At 40.1% G+C, this 16,631-nt stretch overlaps 1 protein-coding gene across 2 annotated transcripts in view; it reads right to left on the minus strand.

Moving 5' to 3' along the window:
• Positions 1-10,089: 10,089 nt before the first annotated feature.
• Positions 10,090-16,631, minus strand: part of tbxa2r (thromboxane A2 receptor) — a 29,502-nt gene continuing 22,960 nt past the window's right edge. Inside the window, exons 2-3 of one of the 2 annotated variants that reach the window (XM_060846183.1) lie at positions 14,572-15,419; positions 10,090-10,986 (exon numbers count right to left, since the gene is read on the minus strand). In XM_060846183.1, the coding sequence (XP_060702166.1) occupies positions 10,735-10,986; positions 14,572-15,396 (1,077 nt within the window). In that variant the 5' untranslated portion in view covers positions 15,397-15,419 and the 3' untranslated portion in view covers positions 10,090-10,734. The remainder of the gene's footprint in view (positions 10,987-14,571; positions 15,420-16,631) is intronic. The other variant, XM_060846182.1, reaches the window with a different exon arrangement.

A 16,631-nucleotide genomic window follows, 5' to 3' on the forward strand; every position in this document is an offset into this window, starting at 1 on the left:
GCTTACCTTAGTGTCATCTTCAAATTTACTAACTCATCCTTCTATACCCACCTCCAGATCATTTATAAAAATGACAAAAAACATTGGCCCAAAACAGATCTTTGCAGCACGTCACTGGTAACTGAGCTCCAGGATGAACATTTCCCATTAACCACAACCCTCTGTCTTCTTTAAGCTAGCCAATTTTAGATCCAAACTGCTAAATCACCTTCATCCCGAAACTCCTTATTTTATGCAACAGCCTACTGTGTGGAACCTTATCAAATGCCTTACTGTAGTCCATATGCATTACATCAACAGCCTTACCTTCATCCACCTGTTTTCTTATCTTCTCTATAACGTTAGTGAGGCATGACCTCACCTTCACAAAACTGTGTTGACGATCCCTAATCAAATTGGTCCTTTCCAGATTATTATATATCCGATCTCTTATAACCTTTTCCAACACCTTACCCAAAACTGAAGTAAGGCTCACTGGCCTATAATTACCAGGGTTGTCACGACTTCCCTTCTTAAACAAGAGAACAAGGTTTGCTATCCTCCAGTCTTCTGGCACTACTACTGTTGACAATGATGACATAAAGATAAAAGTCAAAGATTCTGCAATCTCTTCCCTGGTTTCCCAGAGAATCCAAGGATAAATCCCATCCAGCTCCAGGGTTTTATCTACTTCCAGATCTTCCAAAATTGCTAAAACTTCCTCTTTGTCAACTTCAATCCCATCTAATCTAGTAGCCTGAATCTTTGTATTCTCACTAACACTGCCCTTTTCCAATGTGAATATTGATGCAAAGTATTCATTAAGTGCTTCCCCATGCCCTCAGATTCCACACACAAATTTCCACTACTATCTTTGATTGGTCCTAATCTTATTCTAGTCATTCTTTTATTTCTGATATACCTAAAGAAGGCCTCAGGGTTTTCCTTGGATCCTATCCACCAACAACTTCTCATGTCTCCTCCTGGCTCTTCTTAGCCCTCTCTTTAGATCTTTTCTAGCTAACTTATAACTCTCAAGCCTCCTAACTGAGCCTTCACACCTTATCCTCACATAAGCCTTCCTCTTCCTCTTGACAAGAGCTTCAACTTCTTTCGTAAATCATGGCTCCCTCTTACCTCCCTGCCTGATAAGTATATATTTATAAAGCTACCAGCAGTAGCTGTTCCTTGAATAAGCTCCACATTTCAAGAGTGTCCATCTCCTGCAGTTTCCTTACCCACCCTATGCATCCTAAATCTGGCCTAATTGCATCATAATTGCCTTTCCCCCAGTTATACCTCTTTCCCTGCAGTATATACATATCCCTGCCTGTTGCTGTTGTAAACATAATCATCATAATGATCATTATCACCGAAGTGCTCACCTACCTCCAAATCTAATACCTGGTCAGGTTCATTCCCCAATACCAAATCCAATACGGTATCTTGCCTTGTTGGCTTGTCCACATATTGCGTCAGAAAACCCTCGTACATACATTGAACAAAAACTGACCCATCTAAACTACTTGAACTATTGTATTCCCAGTCAATATTGGAGAAGTTAAAGTCCCCCACAACAACTATCCTGTTACTCTCGCTCCTATTGAGACTCATCTTTGCAATCCTTTTCTCTACATCCCTGGAACTTGTAGATATACCAAGTTAGATATCCACATCTTCACTACTCAAGAATGTCCCTCTGTTCTTTCTTTTCCCTTAAAAATGACTTTCTGTTTCTCTCCTCTCTTCCTCCACTTTTCTTATTACTGTATGACTAACTTTGAAAGCATTTTTCCAGTTGCCTCTGCCGCTTCCCACACCACCAAGTCAACTTTCCCAAGCCATAACTTTACATCTTCTTCAATTTCCTCTTTAATTTGCCCTCATGCCCTCTCTGAGCACATTCTATCCCTGAGATCCACTTATTGCTTCCTCAATGCTATTCCTGTTAAAGTATTCATCACACAACATCCCAGCTTCAGCCCTATGCTAGCAGATAACATGAATAGCCTATCTCCTCGGGGAAAGATCTCCCTACTCTACAAATCTGATGACATTAAAAAGCCCCTCTTTAAAAAGCCCATCCTACATCCTATGATCCTTGTAAGCTATTGTATCATCTCCAATGTCCCTTTCTTTCTAATGAATTTGTCATATTGCCTCCGATATTGGTATCTATCTACATTGTTTTCCACCTTTAAATTTCTCCATCTTTACTGCCATCAAAGTCATAAGTCACATCCCATGTAACTGTGACCATGGTAACTTATGCCTTTCATTCCTCTTGGTTTGCCTGCCCTTTTTGACACAGATGACCTCCCCATCCTGTTCCACCGTCTCTTCTCTGCTGTCTGGATGGCTGAGACTGGTTCCTCTTTTCAACAGAAAACTGGAGAATTAGCAGATATCAGCCAAGTTTCACTTTTGGCGATTTTCTTGGAGAGTTTATCTGTGTGATTCTCGATGAAGTTTCTCCACCATCTCTGCAACTTGCCTCATTAATAATGCACCATGCCCCTAGGGAACCGCGCCTATGGCATTTTCCCAGTCACCACAGGTGGAAGCATTGGCCAATCCCGAACTACCTGAGATTCCTGGCATTGGTGCCATTTTTAAAGCCCAGCCTAGTCCTGAAAATCTGCAACTGCCCTGAATAATCAATGTCAATTGCTCCAGACATATTGGACAGACAGAAATTGACATCCCATTTTGCCAAGAAGTTGGGTGATGGATGCGTGTGGTCATTACCACAGGGTGTGTGCCATAAGATATTGATGAATATTGTCCAGGTTGAAGGTTTGGAGAAGCAAACACAAGCTGAAGTCTGCTCTGACTTCCATGTTGGGAATTGTCACTCTCTGGTTTCTATCCAGTGAATGGGAGAATTGAAAACTGCATATTAATCAGACATGATGATGTAATAATGGAGTTTTAATACATGCAAATAGGCCTCATTAATGCAAATCTCATCTGCCATCTCTTGTTGGACAATATGTTGGAAAATGGGGCCTTTTGCTCTCAAAGGTGAGAATTCCCTTCCAGCCAATCTCACACGATTCTCCCACCTTTCTTTCCAATGCCCACTTTGTTCAGTAACTGAGAACACTCTGCCCATTGTTTATGATAGCCTTGATAAGAGAATAAAATTGTGAGGAATTCTGCTAACCAGTAAATGCATTAAAAATTCAATTCAAGAACACATTGAATTGCCAAAGTCTTAAGGTGTTATTATGATGGATAAGATTAATGTGCTTGTTTAACATTCCATTTTTACCACAATATTTATGTTTGGTTTGGTTTTACTGATAGCTCTGTTGCCACTGAATTAGAGTTGAACATCAAAACCTCAGAATTTAAAAGCACTTTCTGGCTGACATTTGAATATGGTCTTGCAGGAATGTTGCATTTTTAACTCAAACAAAATGAGTTTAACTACAACAATTGATTTCATTTGTTGTTTATAAAATATTGCTGTGTACAAACTGGCTCTCGTGTTTACTTACAGAACAAGGAGTAATTGCATTTCCACAGAAACTTGTTGAATTGAGCATATCATAAAAGGTCTTAGAAAGTCTTCATTCATGTCTTTGTATTTTGAGTATTTGGACAAGTGTTGGCTTGTGCCAATCTTAACATCGTCCTGGTGGAAAATTTTGGTGAAGCTGTGAAAAGCCTCCATCTTGTTCTGGATGGTCTGCGCAGCCATGTAGAACCTCTAGCCAAGATGTGGAGGAGCCAGTTTTGGACTGGGATGGACAAAGTTAAAAATCACACAACACTGGGTTATAATCCAGTAGGTCTATTTGGAAGAACTAGCTTTTAAAGCACTGCTCCTTCAAACTGCTCCTTCATCAACTACCTGATGAAGGAGCAGTGCTCTGAAAGCTAGTGCTTCCAAATAAACCTGTTGGACTATAACCTGGTATTGTGTGATATTTAATGTCTGGCCAAGACAATCAAGGGGCAGCTGATCATCTGCTATGCCTTCACCAGTGGTAGAATCGACAAGGAAATAATATCAGGTACTTTTCAACATGGCCTGCTCTTTTGAGCTTCATTTCAAGCAAAGATTTAGTGCAAATTAAAGACAATAAGTTGATACTGCTGGTTGTCAGAGCAACATTGTCAGCTTAAATCTCTGTTTTGGTGAATTTTCAATTTTTTGACAGCCAAGAACATCCGGGGAAGCTTGTGAGGACAGAACAGTCGGAAAGCAGAGGAGATAATAGCTCATGTTATTCCACCTGTACTCCTTCCAGACCCATATAATTTAAATCAACGTACCATCTTGGGTATTGGTATCACAAAGTTAAATTCAGACTTTGAGCCAATGGCACCCCATTCAAAATGGTAGGGGGCAAAAACAACAGCGGTAATTGAGCAGTAACAAGAAGAACTTAAGAAATAAGTGCAGGAATAGACTAATCACTCCTTTCCCTGCTTCCCAATTCAATAAAATCATTGGCCTTAACTCAACTTTCCCAACATTTCCCATAATTCTTGACAACTTTACAGATCAACAATTGGTCTATCTTACCTCTGAATATAATCAATGATGCAGCTACCACAACTCTGTGTGATAGAGAACTCCAATATTCATAACGTTCTGATAGAAGATATACCTTTTCCGTCTGAAAGGGTTAATCCATTATTCTGAAACTATGTGACCATGCAGTATTAATTATCAGATGCTCCTCATCATATTTGGTTGGAAGGGATTAGTTAATGTGAATGCAAACCCTCTCAGTTTCCCTCAATCAGCCTAATCAAGTCTGCTCTAGGAAAGCCTTGAAGGATCCTTGCACCTCACCCCCACAGGAGGCCTTTATTCAATGCTCAAGTGGCACTGAGTGCAATGGGGCTTTCTGAAAGGAGGCAGCAGGGGTCTCTGCAGCTCTCCAGCATGTGGATGAGACCACAGAGGTATAACACCTGCCCCATTTCCTCCTTCTTCACACCTTCCAGGTGAAGCATCAATTCACCTGTACTTTCTTCAATCTGCCTACTGTATTCACTGTTCACAATGTAGTCTCAGAGATTCATAGTTTCAACCCATCAAGTCTGCACTGACATAATTACCGCTAAAAGTACACAAATCCCAATTTCCTGCACTTGCCCCATATCCTTGAATGTTATGATATTTGAAGTGCATATCCAAGTATTTATTTAAAGATTCCAGCCTCTACTACCTTCCCAAGCAGAGCATTCCAGCTTCCCATCACCCACTGAATAAAAAGGTTTTTTTCCCTAATCCCCTCTGAATCTCCTGTCCCTTATACTAAAACTGTGCCCCCTCATGATTGACCTCTTGACCAAGGGGAACAGCTCTTCTCTATTCACCCTGTCCATGCCTCTCATAAACTTATACTCCTCAATCATGTCCCCTCTCAGACTTTTCTGCTCTAATAAAAATAATTCAAGCCAATCTAGTCTCTCATTAGAGCTCAATTTCTCCATTCCAGGCAACATCCTGGGAACCTCCTCTGTACCCTCTCTAGTGTTATCTCATCCTTCCTGCAGTGAAGTGACGAGTACTGCACACAGTACTCCAGCTGGGGCCTGACCAATGGTCTGTACAATTCCAAGATTATCTCCTTGCTCTTATGACTGGTGAAAACAAATGTCCCATATGCCTTCTTAAATACCCTATTCACCTGGCCTGCCGACTTCATGAATCATTATTCCAAGATTCCTCAGTTCCTCTAAGCTATCCAGTGTCTTGCCATTCATTAAATACATTCTTATCTTGTTTCTTCTTCCAAAGTGCGTCACCTCACACTTACCAAAGTTAAATGCCATCTGCAAATTTGCTTATATCCGCTCCCCCCACCACACACACACACACACACACACACACACATTTTCATGTATATCAGTTATTTACATAACAAACAATAAGGGTCCCAGCACTGATTTTTGTGGTACACCACTGGACTCCAGTCTCCAGTCACTCAAACTGCCATCAACCACTACCCTTTGTGTCCTATTACTAAGCCTATTTCTAATCTATCCCATCAAGTTTCTCTCAATTCCATGCACTTTAACCCTCTCAGTCAGTCACTCATGCAGGACATTGTCAAAAACTTTGCTAAAATCCATATAACCAACATCAACTGAATTTCTCTCATCCACACACTTGACCACATTTTCAAAAAATTCTAACAAATTTGTTAGGCATAACCTCCCTCTGACAAAGCCATGCTGACTATCCCTCATTAACCAATGCCTTTCCAAGTAGACATTAATTCGCTCGTTCCAAATTTTCTTCAATAGTTTCCCCAGCACTGACATGAGACTCACCAGTCCATAATTTGCTGGTTCATCTTTACCACCCCTCTTAAAAGATGGAACCACATTAGTCATCCTCCAGTCCTCTGGCACTTCCCCTGCAGCTGGAGAGAATTTAAAATTTTTTGTCAGAGCTCCAGCAATTTTCAGCCTCGCCTCCCACACTTTTTCCAGAGTGAAGACTGACGTATTCTTTCAACACTCTTTCAATATCCTGCAACTTCGCACACAGGGTGCCCCTTGGACCTCAATAGGCCCTACTCTTTCTCTGGTTAATTTCTTCCCTTCAAAGTATTTATAAAATATCTTAGGATTCTGTCTAATCACAAGTCCTTTTCTATGTCTCTCGTTGCTCTTCTTATTGTTTTCTCAAGTTCCCTCCTGTACTTACTGCCTTCCTCTAGGGCTGCAGCTGAATTCCCTCTTTGGACTCATTGAAAGCCTTACTCTTCTTCTTTATCCAGTCCTGAATTGTCACAGACATGCAGGGTTCTCTGAATTTATTGTTCCTACATTTTCTCTAAGGGTACATGTTGGATTTCATTCTCCCCAACTCCTGTTTGAATGCCTCACATTGCTTCGTGTAGACTTCCTCACAAGCAGCCATTCCCAGTCTACTGCGGTCAGAACCTGCTTTATTTTAATTAAATCCACATTCCCATCTTTTGAAGGCCATCTTTTCCTTTGTCCAGAATAAATTTGAATCATCACTTGTTGTGGTTGATATTGCCTAACGTTCCCCTACTGCCACATTCAACACTTGTCCAGCTTCTTTCCCCAGAATCTGATCCAGCACTGCACTGTTCCTAGTTGTCCCATGTATATATTAAAACAAAAAGCTCTCCTGGATACATTTCAAGAAATCTGCCCTCTCTAAATCCTTAACACTATGACTATTCCAGGTAAACGCTGGGAAAGTTGAAATCGCCTTGGTATAATTACCCACTTATTTCTCTTACACACCTCTGTGAACTGTCTACACATTTGCTCCTCTATTTCTTGTTGACTCTTTGGGAGCCTAGAATACACTTCCAGTAAAGTGGCTGCCCTCTTAACATTCCAAAGGTCTCTCCACAAAGCCTCGTTTGAGGACCCTTCCAAGATATCGTCTTTCCTTATTGCAGTAATTAAATCCTTAACTAACAGTATAACACCACCACCTTTTTTACACCCTCCTCTGTTTTGTCTAAAGATTTTACATCCCAAAACAGAGTTGCCAGTTCAGACCTTTCCTCAAACATGATTTTGTGATGGCAACAATGTTTATACTTCCATGTGTCAATCTGCGCCATAAGCTCATCAGTCTTACCTGTTACACACCTCGCATTAAAGTAAAGACTATCCAGTTTTGCCTCAACATAGTTGAACTCACTGTGACTTGCTTCCTTTGCAGTAGCATGATGTATCTTAGTTTCATCGATGTCCTGTGTTCCTTCCCTGTGCCAGACTAGTTTAAATTCCTTTGAATAGCACTAACAAATCTATCTGCAAGGATCTTGGTGCTAGTGCAGTGCAGGTGCAGATGGTCCTGTTTGTACATTTCTCACCTTCCCCAAAAACCAGGAATCCAAAACCCGCCCTCTTGCACCAGTTCTTGATCCATGCATTCATCTATTTTATTTTCCTACTTCTAAACTCACTAGCACATGGCACTGGGAGTAACCCGGAGATTACAACCATTGAGGTCCTGTTTCTTAATCTACTGCTTAGGTCCCTGAAATCTTGATACAATACCTCATTCCTCACTTTGCCTACATGCTTGGTACCAACATATACCATGATCTCTAACTCATTGCCCTCCCCTTTCAGGATGCCCTGCAGCCATTCAGTGATATCCTTGACCCTGACACCAGGAGGCAATGCATCACCCTGGTGTCACTTCTTCAGCTGCAGAAGCGCCTGCCTACTCCCCTGGCTAAAGAATCCCCTACCGTTATTGGTCTTGCTTTCTTCTTCCTCCACACAACCACCCCCCCCAACTCCCCCCTTCCCCCACCCCTGTATTAGAACATAGAACATAAAAAAAAGTGCAGTACAGGCCCTTCGGCCCTCGATGTTGCGCCGATCCAAGCCCACGTAACCTACACTAGCCCACTTTCCTCCATATGCCCGCTTAAATGCCCATAAAGAGGGAGAGTCCACCACTATTACTGGCAGGGCATTCCATGAACTCACGACTCGCTGAGGAAAGAGTATTGTCAAGCTGCTTGTGGTACCAAAAGCATAGCTCTGACTACATTCCTCTGAGGTACCGCACCTTAACCAGCATCCGAAATGGAATACCGGATAGTATGTAGGACCCCAGGGGACTCCTGCACTACTTGCCTGTTCTTTCTGGACTGACTCATTCCCTTCTTTCCACTAGTCCCTTGAGCTGCAGTGTGACCACCTCTTGAGAATTGCTAGCCACACAACTCTTAGCCTCGTGGATGTGCCACAGTGTCTTCAACCACTGCTTGAGATTCGAGATCCGGAACTCCAACTTCTACAGCTGATAGCATTTCTTGCACAGGTGGTCACCTAGGACACTGTCAGCACCTAGGATGCCCCACATATGACAGACCACACATTCTGCATGATTGGCCTCTCCTGGTGTCTCTTAAAATTACAATTAGTGTCTCAGATGAGAATTACTAGCCTTATGTTGTTGGATTTCCTATTTTGTCACAAAGTTAAATGCAACTAAGTTCCCTAAGTTAACCAGTAATTGTGAGGTGCCCAGTAGTCACCAATCTGAAGCTTTTCTCACTGTTTGAAGCTCTATGATGTCAACGGCAGCTACACAGAAGATTCTCACAGTGTTTCTGCAGCTTACCGTGTCCTCTCTACCTCCCAGCTGCTGCTGCTGCTGTTGCTCCAAGCTAAGTGCCTGTAAAGACTAGGCCCGAATCCCCACCATAGGATTACCTGTTACTATGTCTCTCCCTGCACCTAGCAACTCTGCTGCTCCAAGCTAAGTTCCCTGTAAAGACTTTCCAGTTGCCTGCCACTTCAACATACCATCGTATCCCCACACCAACATTTCTGACGCAGGCCTACTGCACTGTTCTAGTAAGCCTCAGTGCAAACCTGAAAGACTTCTTAATTTCCTCATAGACACCCTGTAGCCTCTAGGACTCAACATCGAGTTCAATAACTTTAGAGCCTTAATCTATCCTTCCACGCTTTTACCCATCACACACATGGTCCTGTGATGACATAGGTTGCTTTTGGCATAGTTACCCATTCTCACCTACTCCTAGGCCTATATCACATTATTTGGGTTGCTTTCAGTATAACTCTCTTAGCTCTTTTATTATCACTTATTCAGCTTTTCTTCTGTCCTGGCCTGCTATCCATAACCGCATTGCTTATTTATCCCTTACATATCTCTCTCTCTCACTGGGCTGCATCTAATCCATTCTGCCTTCCCTCTCCTTATTGATATTAGTCATCAGATCCTTTGGTCATCATTCACCAAGCAGTATGTGACTGCCATCTTGGATTAAGATAATGATGTGAATCTTGTTATTCTTTCTCATGGGTGATTTTCAGATTGCCATGGGACTTATGTCTTCTTCATACAGTCTGTTTAATAATAGAACTATAGAATCATAGAAACATATAGCACAGAATATAAATATGTGATCTCTTCAGTGTTATGTATATTTGAAAAACAATTAGATTTCTGGAAGATGACCACTAACAACTGTGATTTAAATATGAACTAAAATCAGCAGTAAATGCCATGGAAATCTCAGTGTTGAGCAGGAACCAGACAAGGGTAGTGGCTGAATAAATTTGTAATATTAATAATTAACTTTGCGTCTCAAGTGGTAACAAAATAATGATTTCCTTTATTTCAAACTCTCATTGATGTGTTAATGTATTTTTTTTACTGAAAGGTAGCTCACTAAGTTCATTTTTATGTTTCAAAACCCTCAAAATATATTTTCTTTTAAACCAGCATATTTAAGACATTCTCAGTAGTCAAATGAACTTCAGCTGATTTGAATGGACACAATGCAAGCTCAACATATGAACCAACATTTTCCCAGCTACCATCAGTTCTGAAGAAGAATCACTCAGTCCGAAATGTTAACTCTGATTTCTCTCCACAGATGCTGTCTGACCTCCTGAGCTTTGTCAGCTTTTGTTTCTGATTTAAAACAATTGAAGTTCTTTTCATTGTTACAATGCAAGCTTGATTGGATTGCTAGCCAATTTAGCATAGCCTTGTATATATGTAAAACCCAGGACTGAACACTGGATTTTAAGGGAATGAATTTATATAACAAGCATAGTTTGATGTAAAAATTATTTAACATGTGCAATTCTGAAAATCAAGGTCAGGGCAGGAAGCCATTTTATGATTGACCCATATTTAGATGAAGTATGCTTTAATGTAATCTAAAATACACATTTACAGTTAAGTACAAATCAGTCTAATTTGGTGACACCTCTGCTGAATTCAGCTGCAATAACAGACTATGCAGTTGTCATTGACGCTTGTGTAAATCTTCGAGTGTATGATGCATTTACAGTTGGATATAATGATGAGATCGAAGGCCTTGCTCGAAGACTTGGGCTGAATCTCCTCAAAACTGACCTTCTGAATAATATATAAACCCAAGGATCGAGGATCTGGTTCCATGTAGCAATTCGAATGCAAGTAACTAGAATTTTTTTCAGGGATAAGCCATTTGGTGTATCTGTAAAAGCTTTCTTGAGGATAAGTACCTGTGAAAATCAACAAAAAGTGTCATTTTCTTTTGAATTTAAATTTTCATTGACTTTATATGTGTTGCAAATGTAGCTTGACTACATGAAAACAGTAAATGCACTTCAATAATGCAACATGAGACACCGAACAGACACAATCACAAAAAGCTAACAGATAAGTTCAGTGGATAATAGACAAATGGATTTTTGGCCTTTATTTCAAAGGAAGTGGAGTATAAAAATAGGGAATTCCTGCTAACACCAAAAAAGGGACTGGTTCGATCACACCAAGAAGGTTTGTGAACAGTTTTAGTCTTATCTAAGGAATGATTACGTGGCATTGATGACAGTTCACTAGGTTGATCCCAAGTACGGAGGGATTTTCTTATGAGAGGAGATTGAGTAGTTTGGGCCTATACTCATTGATATTTGGAACATATCAGATTGTAAGGGGTCTTGACAGGGTGGATACTCTTGTGAGAGGTTCTAGAATCATCGGACATAAACTCAGAAAAAGGGGTTGAGATGAAGAGGAATTTTTTACTCTCAGAAGATAGTGAATGTGTCATTGGGGTCAGTTAGCTTGGATGATTGGTGAGCAGTGCAAAAGAGTGGGGTTCAATTCCTGCCCTGGCTGAGATTACTATGAAGGACCGTCCATCTCAACCTCTCCCTTCATCCGAGGTGCAGTGAACCTCAGGTTAAACCACCACCAGTTGTACTTCTCAAATGGGAGAGCAACCCTAAAGTCCAGTTGGACTATGGCAACTTTACCCTTCAATCAAGCTGTGATTTCTTTGTCACAGAGAGCTATCCAGGTTGGCTCATTGAGTATATTCAAGGCTGAGATGGACAGATTTTTAATCAATAAAGGAATCAAGATTTATAAGGATAAGGTAGGGACATGGAGTTGAGGTTTATCAATTCAGCCATGATTTCATTGAATGAAAAAACAGACCTGATGGGCTAATAGCCTACATCTGCTCCGACATCTTATGATCTTATAGAGGAGACTTTATAATAGTTTATGCATGGTGGCTCAGTGATTAGCACTGCTGCCTCACAATGACAGGGACCTGGGTTCCATTGCCAACTCGGGTGACTGCCTGTGTGGAGTTTACCCATTCTCCCCGTGTCTGCATGGGTTTCCTTCAGGCTCTGCACAATTCCTCCCACAATCCAAAAATGCGCAGGTTAGGTGAATTGGCCATGCTAAATTGCCCATAGTGCTGATGCATTAGTCAGAGGTGAATGGGTTTGGGTGGGTAACTCTTCGGAGGGTTGGTGTGGACTTGTTGGACCAGAGGCCAGTTTCCACACTGTAGGGAATCTAATCTATTGTTATTAATATTTGCATCCTTCCATATATAATACTCTCTTTGAATAGTGTCAAATAATATTAATTTACAGAACTTCATAATTCATATAATTTTTCATTCCTTGAATATTTTTCATAATCTCAGTTCAATTTTTATTTTTATCAGGACAGGCATTGTTACATAAAACAAATGGAATAGACCACATCATGAAACCAGACAATAAACCACCTTGTAATCCCATTAGCTTTGACTGGCAAAACATAATAAGTGCTCACTACAGCTAATTCGAATAACTTAGGTTCATTCATTGCTTATCAGATCATGTGGAAATGCCTGAATGTGGTTCACAGGCAGTGATCTGTTTGAAGTGCAATGACTCTTTGAGTGCACGCAAAGCAACTAATTTTTGTGAAAAGCAAAACTCCACAAACAGCAATGGTTCGTTAACAGTTGATATTGATTTGGGAAGACATTTTAGATGGACCAAAAGCACTCTACAAGTGTTGCCATGCCATCATTTGGTTACATCTCAATAAGCCGAGGAGCTAAGTCTGGATTCTTATCTCCATTTCAGAGATTTGCGTGCACAATTCTGGCTAACACTGAAACAAATATTATTGGTGAAACTCAACAAATCTGGCAGCTTCTGTGAGGAGAAAGCAGAGTTGATATTTCAAGTTCAGTGACTCTTCATCAGAACAGAAATCAGGTAGGATTGTGTTAGGGGTGTGTTGGGCTGAGGGTAGTGGTGGTAATGGTGGTAAAGGTTATTTGGAGATGGAGCCCAGAGAAAGAGAGAGATATGAAAAGAATAGGAAGATGAGGGGATTATTGATATATTCATAATAGGCCAGGACAGAAGAGAAGCTGAATAAGTGGTAATGAGAGCTGAGAATAGGAGTTTATTATTGTCGGATTGGAACCAGGACCAGGTGGATCCCGCTGACTATGAGATCCTTGATTGGAGTTGTTAATCTGGGCTAATTATTCAGAAGATCTTCTCAGTTTAGAGACTGGTTTTGAGCTGGCTGGTCACAGCCCATGTATAATCCACCTGTGAATAAAGAGTGATTTGGTGATGGGATACCAGTCTCTGTACAGTTATTTCAATTATCCTAGCTCACACTTCAATGGAGTATTGAGGGATTGCCGTACTTTTAGGGATGTTGCCTTCTTCAAAAGAGACAATAAATCACAGCTATGTAGTTCTCTGAGGTAGACATAACGTATTAGCACTACTCATAGTATAACAAGGATTGCATTAATGTTCTGCCAATATTTACCTATTGACAATATGACCAAAAATTAGATTGTCTGCTCCCTCATTGCTGTTCAAGGAAGTTGTGTACAAATTGGTTGCACCATTCCCCTAGATTGTAACAGTCAGGAAACTTCTGGGGTACTTCATTACTTTGTGATGTCTTGAGATTATGAAAAGTTATATAATTCCTTCTTTCTTTGCTTTAGTTCAAAATCTTGCAGCAGTGTCACTCCGAGTTTAGAGTCATTGCGGTAAATGGTATGCCAGAAACATTGATAACACGGAGCAAATTTAGACAGTCGCAAGTTAGCAACAAGAATTATGCCCCCATATTTCTGCAGTTATATTTTGAAGAGTTTTGATAATAGCAAGGAACATTGGAAAATAAAGTCTCAGGTTTGTGAGTGCGAACTCAATGATATTCTGAAGCAAAGCAGAAATTGCTGGAAAAGCTCAGCTGATCTGGCAATATCTGTGGAGATAAATCAGAGTTAATGCTTTGGGTCCAGTGACCCTTTCTCAGAACTGGACCTGAAGCGTTAACCCTGATTTCTCTCCACATATTTTGCCAAACTGCTGAGCTTTTCCCCCAATTTCTGTTTTTGTTTCTGATTTACAGCATCCACATTTCTTTCGGTTTATATTCTGAAACTACAGGACATCGGGCTTGTACTTCACTATTTCCATAAGTGTCAGAATTGGTTCCTTTCACTTAGTTAATTGTGTCCCGTTAGATAGCAAGATGAAGCTTCCACCCTCATAAACTCACATTTTAAACACATCAAAAATCTGATGGAAAAAAAAACACAAGGGAAAGAATCGCCAGGGCTAATTTCACTAAAGAACTACACAGTGAAGTTAATACTTAATCTGAATAGCTGAAATATGTGGTCCATCACATTTACCTGTGCTTCACAATGGGCCCTTCTATTACTAACTTGTATGTGGTATTTGAAAAGTCAGTTAGCAAGTTATTCAGTGATTAGCAATGTTAAAACAGAATTTGAATGAATTTGTACTCACTAACAATGGTGCCCAGCAGACTGTTGCAATAACCATTATACCCAACAGTTGTACCATCATCTCCACTTCATAGTCTCTGCTCCTTTCAACACTTAATCGATTGAAGCAAACTTTGAACAGTGTAACCACACTGATCGTATTCAGAAAAACAGATATTGCCAGAGACAACAATCCCACACTAGAAAACAATATTGAAAATCCAACATCGCCTGGACTGTTTGTCATGTTAAAGAAACACCAGGAATTCGGCCATTGGTGTGTGTAATGTCCAAGTCCACAAATGGGAAGCAGTGCAATACAACAAGAAAATAGCCAAATAATAAACACAGTACACCAAGCACGTCGTTTTGAGGAATTGGTAGAACGTAAAAATGGTTTGTTTATTCCTAAAAACCGTTCTACTGCCATGGTTGCCCCAAGCAACAGAGGGCTGAGTCCAAAGAACACCATTGAAAATCCCAGAAATCGGCAAAGGTGACACTGAGGATCAACTTCATCCCACTTGAAATCCAAATGATGATAAGTAACAACTATAGATGCAGTTGTAGCAAGACCTAAAAAATCTGTCACAACCAAGCCACATAGGAAAATCAAAAAGGAGGATCTTGATCTGCTTTGTGCTTTCCTGTATGCATTTATTAGCACCACGAAAGCAATCAGGTTCGACATAAGTCCGACAGCTGCAAACGCAGTTGAGAACCAAGGGGAAGCATGTGTGCTATTAGAACTGTTCTGGCTCAGCCTCGTAAAACGGCACATAGTTGGCATCACAGTGGTTTCATTCATGATGTTTAAGATTCGGTTTAGTTTCTTGGAACTGTGCATTGGTTGATTTATTTTTAGGAACCCTACAAAACAAGAAACCAAAGTTAGCATATGTAAATATAACATGCTTCACTGATAACAATTCTAACAAATCTCCAATTTGCCAAAAGCATCTCACTCCAAACTGTTATAAAATTATGTACATAAAACAATGGAAATATTATGTCTATATTGATATTATTTTCTAATGTGGGATTATAATGTTTAATTTGGACCAGAATACAGATAAGCTAAGAGGACAATTATAGTTAGTGAGGTTGAAAATCTTTTAAATATCGTGAATGGCACAAACAGTGATACTAGTTTAGGCAAGATACATTTTTATTATTCTCCTGTGCAAAGTAATTGTTGCATTAGAATCATAGACTCCCTCCAGTCTGGAAGTAGGCAATTTGGTACATCAAGATCACGCAAACCCACCCAGACTCAACCCTGCATTTCCCATGCTTAATCCATGTAAACTACACATCCCTGGACACAATGGACAATTTAGCATGGTCAATCTACCTAACCTGCACATCTTTGAACTGTGGGAGGTAAACAGAACACCTGGAGAAAACCCACACAAACACAAGGACAACTTGCAAACTCCACACAGTCACCCAAGTCTGGAATCAAACCTAGATTGCTGACACAGTGACCCAATTCAACCTGCTAACTCAGAACCTCATAACATCCAATTTACATTTGGTTCCAGCTTAGGCGATTCATGTTTTCTGAATTACAGTAAAGTTTACAATACTCATTCCTAGTTCCACCTTAGCATCTTGAAATAGAAATTAAAAATTGCCAATTGCCTAACAAGAGAATGTAAATGTCCTTAGGGTAAAAAAAATTTAGAAACTGATTTTGGATGACAAGTTGCAGCTTATCAATCACAAACTTCTAAGATAATTTCATCTATTTCTTTCAAAGTCTAAATAAACTATGCAATATAGTATTTAGGCTGAACTGTAAAAAGATATTGAGAGATATCTGAACAACCAACCACAATGACATTCTTCAGAATTCAATTATTCTAGTCAGTTCGTCGAAATAAAACCCGAGAAAAGTGTCAACTTTCTTTTCTCTTCCCATTTAAATTTTAGTTACATTTTAGAATCATACATATAATATACTTCTGAAAGGAATCACCATCCTCCAACTATTTTTTAAAATTATTATAAAAATCCATAATTTTTCATCACTAAGATGAAGATAATAGAAGGTTGTATCAATTTTGCCCCGATACACCT

This window comes from Hemiscyllium ocellatum, chromosome 28 (assembly GCF_020745735.1).
Source record: "Hemiscyllium ocellatum isolate sHemOce1 chromosome 28, sHemOce1.pat.X.cur, whole genome shotgun sequence".
In the NCBI taxonomy this organism is placed as follows: domain Eukaryota; kingdom Metazoa; phylum Chordata; class Chondrichthyes; order Orectolobiformes; family Hemiscylliidae; genus Hemiscyllium; species Hemiscyllium ocellatum.